Below are 9068 nucleotides of genomic sequence, written 5' to 3' on the forward strand. Positions count from 1 at the left end.
ATGTACCGCTACACAGTGATCGGCAAGTCATGAGGCGTGGACCCACTACTGAGCTCTTCGTAACTGTATCCATCACACAAGGGCCATCTTGACCTGTATCCATCATACAAGGGCCATCTTTTAGCATTACATCCTGCACACTGCAGTGTGCCTCAAATACACAGTACAGAGTGCGGAAGCTTTCGGGGGGGGGGGGGTTCTGGTACTCATCTGGGAGTGATACAGATTAAACCATCCTCTTCAGGGAGTGATGAAGATTAACCAAACTATTCCTTTGGGAGGTAGTGAAGAGGTGATGAGGACAGAAATATCCTCTGACTTCGACACCATTTCGACATGTTGTGGACAGGTGCATAGGCAAATACAATGTTGCTCGATTTAAACACAAAATATATTGCATATGGAACACATATTATGATGCATTAATACACAATGTAAAGAGCCAGGACCAGTGTTAGGACACTGCAGGCCATAGCTGTCCTTGGACCAGTTTAATTCAGCAGACCGTTACAGGCCGAGTACAGCAGCAAACCACCCGATCTAAAAATCCCAAGAGCACCCAGGTATACGTGTGTGTTATAATGTGCATGCGTTCTGTGTGTGTGTGTGTGTGTGTACTTGTACATGTACATGTACTTGCGAGCATGTGCATGTACGTTTGTGCATGCGCGCGTGTGGTGGGTTAAGCCACCTCCTAATTCCCTCTTTAATCGGCTGTGTGATACTTGGTCAGACAAAGAGCACCATTGAGCTTTGGAATGACGAGGAGGGATGGGGGCAGAGAGAGAGAGAGAGAGAGAGAGAGAGAGAGAGAGAGAGGGAGGGAGGGAGAGAGAGCCATACTCAAAATTGCACTGGCCTGTAGCTTTGTAGGGATACAAAGGGACTTTCATACACACTGCAGTCCCCCCCCCCCTCTCTCATTAGATTTAGGCTCTAATGGGATTAAGACATTCCGAAACTGTGGAGAGAGAAGGGGGGGGGTGGGGGGGCAAGGGGAAATATGGATGTGCAGAGGGCGGGAGATGGATGGAGCAGATGAGTTGTGTGACATACTCACTTTGAGAGAGGACAAAGGGCAGACTGGGAGAGTGGGGAAGAGGAGGAAACAGAAATGAGCCTGTCCTTCCCCCTCTCCGTGTGGGTGGGATAACGGCAGGTAGAACAGCGCGTAGGTGGGCCACACCCTTCAGTTTACTAAAAAAAAACCTACAGATTTTTGCAATCCAGTTATTTAGTTTCCGTTTCATGTCCTGGCCTTCGCCATTTATTCTGATGAGCCATAGATGTGCTTTTGGCATTCCTCTACAGTATCCCTGCTTCATGAGCACAGGTGTGTTTGTGCGTGTGCGCGTGTATCACCTTACCTGTAGTGTGGCTGTGCCAGCAGTACCTGCATACCACAGATTATGAAAGGTAGAAATATTTCCACTTTTTCAAGTGCCAACTAGGCCATGATGCACAACCCCCCCACCCCCCACCCCACCACCAGTCTTCCTTCCTCTTACTCTGTCCCAGGCAGGAATGCAACAGGGCCCGAAAACACCATCGGCCTGGGTATCAGTGTCACCTGCACAAAAGCCTGCTTAATTAGGGAAGTGCCTCGCTTGCTCTTTCTCCCTCTCTCTCTCTCTGTACATGGCTTTGGGCAGGGCTCCCCTGTTGTCATGGAATGGAACCCACTTCCTCCCAATACACAATGGGTTGCCTTTGTTAGTGTGCCTGCGAGTAGGAGAGGTGCGAGATGTGTCTACGAGAGATACCACGCAGTGCACACAGTCTAGCGTGCATGATCACCCTTTCACGAAAGGAAAGACAGGGAGGAGACTCTACATCATAGCTCTTTACGGTGTAGCAGTAATAGCTGTGCATGTGTGAGATTATATTTCAACTGTTTGACAACATGTGACATGTGACTTTGACAACGTGTCTAAGAGGAAGAGTGCACAGAGTTTGGAATAAAACATTTAATGTTGGTGTCTGATATGACCTTCATAAATTAAGGAACTAAAAGAAACAATGACTTCTGGTGACGTTTATACTGGCTGGGGCTACCATCATCTCATTGGCACCAATTTGACTCTGCCCAACATCCCTAAGCTTGACGGAAATTATTCCCTCCCCCTGGCACGTTTCATGTCACTCAGCTCATTGCATAACATTACGGTATGACAACCGTCCTGAAAAATACGGTGTAACCACGTAATCCACTACTATGAATGAGTACAATGAACCAATATTAGCGCGTATGCCCTCACGCTCACTAACACGAGCACAGCGTTCCCTGATTATTCATAAATATGTTGCTGTCGATTATTGGAGCAGATATATCTCAATATATTTAGAGAAGTTGTGAAAAACTTAATTTAGCCTACTTTTTAAAAAATCATATTGCCGGGTTATTGGGCCTACACTTCAGATGTCGGATTGACACAAGACTGAGTCTTGTTCAAGCCAGAGGGAAAAAATGGAAGACTCTGTTATAATGATCCAGACGTTCAATTCATTTTCCAAGTTGAGGTATGTCTTTATTCCGTAATAAAAAGCCATCCGTAAACATTTATAAAGCCTGCGGAGAACCGTAGTCTAACATTAAGGGTGTAGGCCTATAGCTAATCAGCTAGGCAGCTGATAAATTGACGTGACATACACTGACTTATTCTAGATAAGTAGACAAAATATGGTCATCTACATCTAACGTTAGCCAGTGCCACCCAAAGCAGTGTTGTGTTGACGAGCTGGTTTTCAAGTTAGCCTACATGGTTCTTGGTTTTGATTGAACAAGTCAACAGAAGTCAAAGACACCCAGATCAAATAAAACTCAAAACTTGACCATTCGACCGGCGTCTGGGGGGGCACGATTTTGCCTTCAGCGCTCAGGCCAGAGTTGCTACCTTTTTACATAATGGACCTGCTTGTCAAGATACTTGCAACTTCAATTGAATCTTTAAAATTACGACAATCACATTGTTACATCATATTAATCTAACACTGTTAACTTACCTTAGGCCTAATGAAAGAACAAGGAGATGGATCCATGGACTGATGTTTGGTGCGTGATGTCCGCTCGATAGGCTTTTAAACCAAACTTATCCTTTGGGAAACGTTCTGCCCCAATAGCTCAACAATTATTTGGAGCTAGATCACCATTCTAATGAGTCGGGGCTGGAGATGCCATCATCGATTTTCGCGTCATAAAGCTTACTTAAAACTGCAAAGTGGTTTGTTGTGTATGTCTCTATTAATCAGTCTTATCTGCTTCAGAGAAAATGGCGTACCAGAAAAACGAGCACTGACACCTTGCCTGGTTAAAGAGGCAACTGTAGTGTGTATATTGACGGCATACAACTTCCGTCCAATGGTTCTTAAACAATTCTTTGATATTCAGTACTCCACTGGGTTCAATAAAAAATGATGGTCCTTGGGCTTTGTAACGTTGTAGAGTGAACAAATTTAGAAATTTCCAAATATAAAATACTTAATTGCAAACATTTTAACATCTTTTCATACTATATATTACTGTTCATATTTACTTAAGTACATACAAAATGTCCACAAAAACGAATAGAATATTTTTTTTTCTTAAAAAAATGGATTGGCGCGTCAGAAGGGGCGGAGCCCGAACCGCTAGCGGCGGCCTCCAATGCAAACAGGCGTGTATGGAATATTGGGAGCTGAAGAACGGGGGAAAACGCAGTCACATTCCTTCGGTCTGGAATCACGACGCATGCATCAGCGTGAGTCAGTATTTTAACCTTTAATAGATAGTTTTATTCAAATTATGTAAACACAGAGATACCACAAAAAGTACGCTACATTTATGTCTGGAGGGCATATCTGTAATTCTTCAGGGTTTGCATTGCGATTCTCAGCAGATTAAATACCAATTCTGGCTTCAGCATGATTAGAAACTACAAAGAGTTTCAATGTACTGAATATATCCTAAGCCAGGGACATCTAAATAAGGCTTGTGACTTGTGTTTTATCCTGATGGTTAATATACTGTATATACCATGTATTATATAAAATTTAATCAATTTGTACATCGTCAAGAGGCACAACATTTTAAAAAATCAGTTGCCTTATAATTTTCCCATTACAATAACATGTTATGCATGGTGAATTTTCAATGGGCGACATTCTTCACTGTCACAAATTCTCAGGTTATTGAGATAAAAGAACATTAGCACTGGCAGGACTTGCATATTTGTTCAATAAGTGCACTCATAAACTCACTACTTACATATTGAACACTAAGGTATGTCCTTTGGTGAGATGATAATCTGAGGTCCTTGTTTTAGAAACTTTAACAATCACAAGGTACTGGGGTGGCACGGTAGAGCTATGTACCGGTGTTCTGGCTAAATTCCCCATCTACATTTCCAAAAATGAACCATCTGATCATCCACTAATTTAATAGACTACAAGGTCTGATATTCCTGAGGGAATGGCATTGTTATGATGAAATTACAGTTTAAAACAAAGCTTATTATAATAAGCAGGGATCCCTGTTAGACTGGAATGGGGCCAGGATTTAGTGATGAAAGCTCATTGGGTCAGAGATTATGGGGATTCTTTGCCAGATGTACACAAGCACAGTCCCCTGCACAGGCCAACAGGTTATTGCCCTTTACCCTAGTCATCTAATAGAGACACAGACAGGGGGAAGGTGCCATTAGTAGAAAACACCAATGTTGTGTGAGCAAAACTGACAATAGAAAACAATAACTGTTGTAATGTATAAATGGACAAGGGAGGCAGATCAGATGTACCATGCAAAAATATTATTTTTAGGAATGCCCAAAGCTGTTTATTTTTCATTATCGAACACATTATGGTTTATACACATATGGTTTTGAACCAATTTTAAAAGTGATTCTGAGTTATGAAAAATGTACAGTGTATAGACCTGGTAAATTTTAAATGTGCATAAAAAAGGGCCTTAGATGTTTTCATGAGAAAACATCAGCCTCAATTTTAGGATTGAATTAAAATATAAACAAAAATGTATCTTATAAAAATGCTCAATCAAATGAACACAACAACAAAAGAGTCAAACTAGCACAGTATTTCAAACCTGCGCGCACATTAAATTTAGTTCATTGAGGTGCAGGGTATATTTTCTTCCCAGGATTACAAGACCCTCTTGTGGACAGTTCCTGTAATAACAACTAAATGCTCTACAAAAGGACTGCCTGACACAGGTGTCATGCACTAGAGAAGACCGCAGTACTGACATCCAACTCTCTGCCTATGTGTATAAACGAGACTATTCTTCAGTGGTTTGTTACACGGATATGAGCATTTGAGTTAGACTGCCAGGTCTCTCCAGTTAGACATCCAGTACAACGGTTTGATTATGGTTCAGCTTGATGTCATCTGTGGCAGGCTTCTGTTTCTGTGGCGGTCCAGTTCAGGAGAGACTGGTTCAGTCAGTGATAATGAGCTCATCACAGCCCCAGTCCTCATAACTCCCGTCTGGCAGGTACCTTCTGATGATGATGGGGATCTTTCTGCTCCTGCAAAATCAGTGATGACAAGGTCACACACACACACACACACACACAGGAGCAGCATGGCGACATGGACGCACAGCTCTGTTGGACCTGAGAGCATGCTAAACCTGCATCAATCAGCAGCAGTTATGACAGCTCGGTCCAAGTCACATGACCCTCGCTGTAAATCAGATAAATGAAGGAAAAATGCGTTACTAACTTGAGTTCCTTCATGGCAATTTGCAGAGGGTCCGTCTCTCCTTCCAACTCCACCATAACTGGGGCACACATTCTGCAGCAAAGACAAATAGTGATTATTCAGAAACTGTGCTTCCACTCATGAAAACTCTGTCATAACTCAACCCTCCACTACTATGATTTAAAGTTAGTCTTCTTAACGCTTATAATTTACATGTATATTTAATCATCTGTTGCATTACATTACAGGCATTTAGCAGATGCTCTTATCCAGAGCGACTTACACAACTTTTTTTACATAGCATTTTACATTGTATCCATTTATACAGCTGGATATATACTGAAGCAATTCCGGTTAAGTACCTTGCTCAAGGGTACAATGGCAGTGTCCTACCCGGGAGTTGAACAAGCGATCTTTCAGTTACAAGCCCAGTTCCTTACCCACTGTGCTACACTCCGTCTCCAGGTCTTGCAGGTGAACACTCAAAATATCTGGGTAAAGTAGGCACTAATGGCAGTTGATTAAAACTGAAAGCTGGTTACACACCCCTTAACAAGTGCCCATAACTACTAGATACACACAGGAGGCTGTACTCACGCTATTTGCAGAGCGCGGGTCCCCAGGACCCTGGCTCTCTCGTATTTGGTCATGTAGGGGGTGGTGATTCTCTTCTGGTTGGGCTGCTGTCCTTCCCCTGCCGGCAGGATCTGCACATTCTCCTGGTCTTCCTAAGAAGGGGGCAATGAGAAATAGAGAAGGGGACGTGAAGGAAGAGTAAAAGAGTACAGGCGGCAGGAGGGAGAAACGAGAGAGAGCTACAAACGAGCAGAATGCAGGGGAGGATATAGACAGAAAACAACTAGTATGAAAGAACTCACGTCTTCCACGTTTTCCAAGTCATCTAGTCCTTCATCTTCTTCAACATCGTCGAAATCTCCGTCATCGAAACTGAGGGAGTCACAGCAAGGAAAACATCACTGCCGACGTCACCAGCGATGATATCGTTTCATGTCGCTGATCACTTGTGATCGTTAAATGTAGCGAATCACACTTCAGAATAACATGAGTAACAACGAATTTAACGTAACTAACATTATGTAACCATGCCATGCCACAACACCCAAAACAGGGAGAGACAACCCCGAGCTAAATATATACATTTTTATCGGTTGTAAGCAAGTAGACTAAGTCCACTTGTGCCATAAAATAGTCAGATGTTTGTTTGAAGGACAGCGGTTAGCCAACAATACACAGACCTTTCCGTGATACGCGTACCCTGGTGGAAATTCAAGATAGAACCAGCTTAAAATGGAATATAGCTGGAACCAGCTTCCACCTGAAATTTTGTGATGGTCTCGTTTTCTGCACCAAGCTCGCTCACCTGCTGAACAAGGTCTTGCCAACATGGTAGCTATTCTCAACAGTCTTATTGCAAGTGTGACCATCTCCAAACCAGCTGGACCAACTTAAAATCATGCTGGACCAAGCTGAAATTTCCGCCAGGGTAACGGAGGAAAACAGCTGTTGTTAGATTAACGTAGCAGTTATCTAGGTAGCGAACAAAATAGAGCTAGCGAATTCTCCACTGCGTAAAACCGACTGAGTAACTTGAAAGTAGCTTGCATCCAGCAGATACCACTAGCTAGATCCGTTAGTAGTACTGGCTGAGTAAATTAAGCTGTCAAGTCGGGTAAATGCCGCGGTTGAGCAACTAATGTGTGGCTTTGAGTTTGAGGCAAATATAGCTACCTCTCTCCTACCGCTAATAACTATGCTCCGGACTTCGCGTCATTAGGACTTAAGTGGCTGGTAAATAACGTACTTATCCTCATTGTCCGACATTTTCCCTCTGTCCTGGTTTCTCTTTTAAATTGTAAATGATATTCCAGATAGTTCTAATTCGCAGCGAAGGAAAAATATCGTTAAATTGAAGCAGACATTCTGTATTGCGCCATGCGCTCTGTCCAACTATTTTGCTTCCGTCAATGACACATCTACTTCCGGGACCGGAGGTTAATCCGGTCGTCGCTCTGTACTCTGGGCCACAGTTGGTTAATTAAAAGTGTGTGAAACTGAATGGCAAAAGCAGACTTGCGAAGCAAAACAATGTTTAAGAAATAGATATTTATTTATTTATTTATCTCCAGTTTGTAGCCAGCAGTAGCCATCACTTCAGCAGAAGGAACTGAACACCCCTAGGTGTGTGATATACTGTCGGGTGAATGGATAGAATGCACACAAAACCAAATAATCAAAGAATCTAATCATAAATAATTACAGATCTTTAAAAAGATAAATAAATAAAACATACATTTGTATTTTTCCATTTAATATATTTAATTTTAAAGACAGGCAGGGTACAGTGAAGCAAATAGACAGCATTTTAAAATACAATGATGTATATACAAAATAATATAAAAAATGATAGGGTTATCCTTACTATATTCCAAGTGTTGTGGTATATTCTTAGTGTTTTCTTTTTACTGGAGTACCCACTGATATGCATCAGTTAAAGATGTTTTTGGGTTTGTTTGGCTGGAATCGGGTCTGGAGATTGTTCTTTGTGGTACTGCAATTTTTTTTTCAAGCATGAGTTTTGAATTTGTCTATAGATCTTCCATAACTTACATGTATTTAACACTTGTTACCACAAGTGTTTAACACTTGTTTAACACTTGTGCTTTTTAAAAAATTACTAGAAGGCTTATTCTTTCTTCTTAGTTTCCACTCAAACAAAAATATTTAAAAAGCCCAGCGTTCAAGAAAAGTGTTAAGATTCTGCATCGTTGATTCACATCCATCCATCAATCCATCCATTATCTATACCCGCTTATTCCTGGTCAGGGTCACAGGGGGTGCTGTAGCCTATCCCGGTGTCCATTGGGTGAGAGGCAGGGATACACCCTGGACACGTTGCCAATCTATCGCCAGGCACACACACCATTCACTCACCACTCACTCACACTCTCATACCTATGGGCAATTCAGAGTCTCCAATTAGCCTACCTGCACGTCTTTGGGCTGTGGGAGGAAGCCGGAGTACCCGGAGGAAACCCATGCGGACAAGCGGAGAACATACAAACTCCACACAAAAAGGCCCATGCTGGGATTTGAACCCAGGTCCTTCTCACCACGGCGCCCATTGATTCACATTTCCAAATAAAGAATTCCAAAAATAATTTTACACAAAAGAAGGGTTATTCCTTATTGTACATGCATGTATATGTACACAAAGGCCAAGTGGGCAGATGCTGACTGGTCCTAGGTATTCATTATTACAATCATGTTAAAGAGTAAGTATGTTCATACCAACATGGCTATGACCACCACCACATCTCACACGATGATTTAACACAGCTCACACCTCACAGTAT

General features: G+C 42.3%; 1 protein-coding gene and 1 long non-coding RNA gene across 2 annotated transcripts; both read right to left on the minus strand.

Annotated features, from left to right (window-relative positions):
• Positions 1-28: 28 nt before the first annotated feature.
• On the minus strand, positions 29-3369 carry LOC118216678. The gene is made up of 3 exons (XR_004763054.1): positions 3004-3369; positions 1061-1197; positions 29-93 (listed from the first exon to the last, which is right to left on the minus strand). It is a non-coding gene; the product is annotated as an uncharacterized LOC118216678 (long non-coding RNA).
• A 1395-nt stretch (positions 3370-4764) lies between these two features.
• Positions 4765-7706, minus strand: LOC118215932 (DNA-directed RNA polymerases I, II, and III subunit RPABC2). Its single transcript, XM_035396901.1, has 5 exons — positions 7517-7706; positions 6573-6642; positions 6292-6422; positions 5716-5787; positions 4765-5519 (listed from the first exon to the last, which is right to left on the minus strand). Exons 1-5 carry the CDS (start codon positions 7534-7536, stop codon positions 5429-5431), a joined length of 384 nt encoding a protein of 127 aa, XP_035252792.1. The 5' UTR covers positions 7537-7706; the 3' UTR covers positions 4765-5428.
• Positions 7707-9068: the final 1362 nt, after the last annotated feature.

Source organism: Anguilla anguilla, chromosome 17 (assembly GCF_013347855.1).
Source record: "Anguilla anguilla isolate fAngAng1 chromosome 17, fAngAng1.pri, whole genome shotgun sequence".
Lineage (NCBI taxonomy): Eukaryota > Metazoa > Chordata > Actinopteri > Anguilliformes > Anguillidae > Anguilla > Anguilla anguilla.

Bases quoted from the DNA above. Each gene is read 5' to 3' on its own strand.
- LOC118215932 (XM_035396901.1), bottom strand. From the start codon at position 7,536: ATGTCGGACAATGAGGATAA. The intron at 5,788-6,291 runs GTGAGTACAGCC...TCTTTGCTGCAG, and splicing joins ACCCGCGCTCTGCAAATAGC to AATGTGTGCCCCAGTTATGG. The intron at 5,520-5,715 runs GTTAGTAACGCA...CTGATTTTGCAG, and splicing joins ATTGCCATGAAGGAACTCAA to GAGCAGAAAGATCCCCATCA.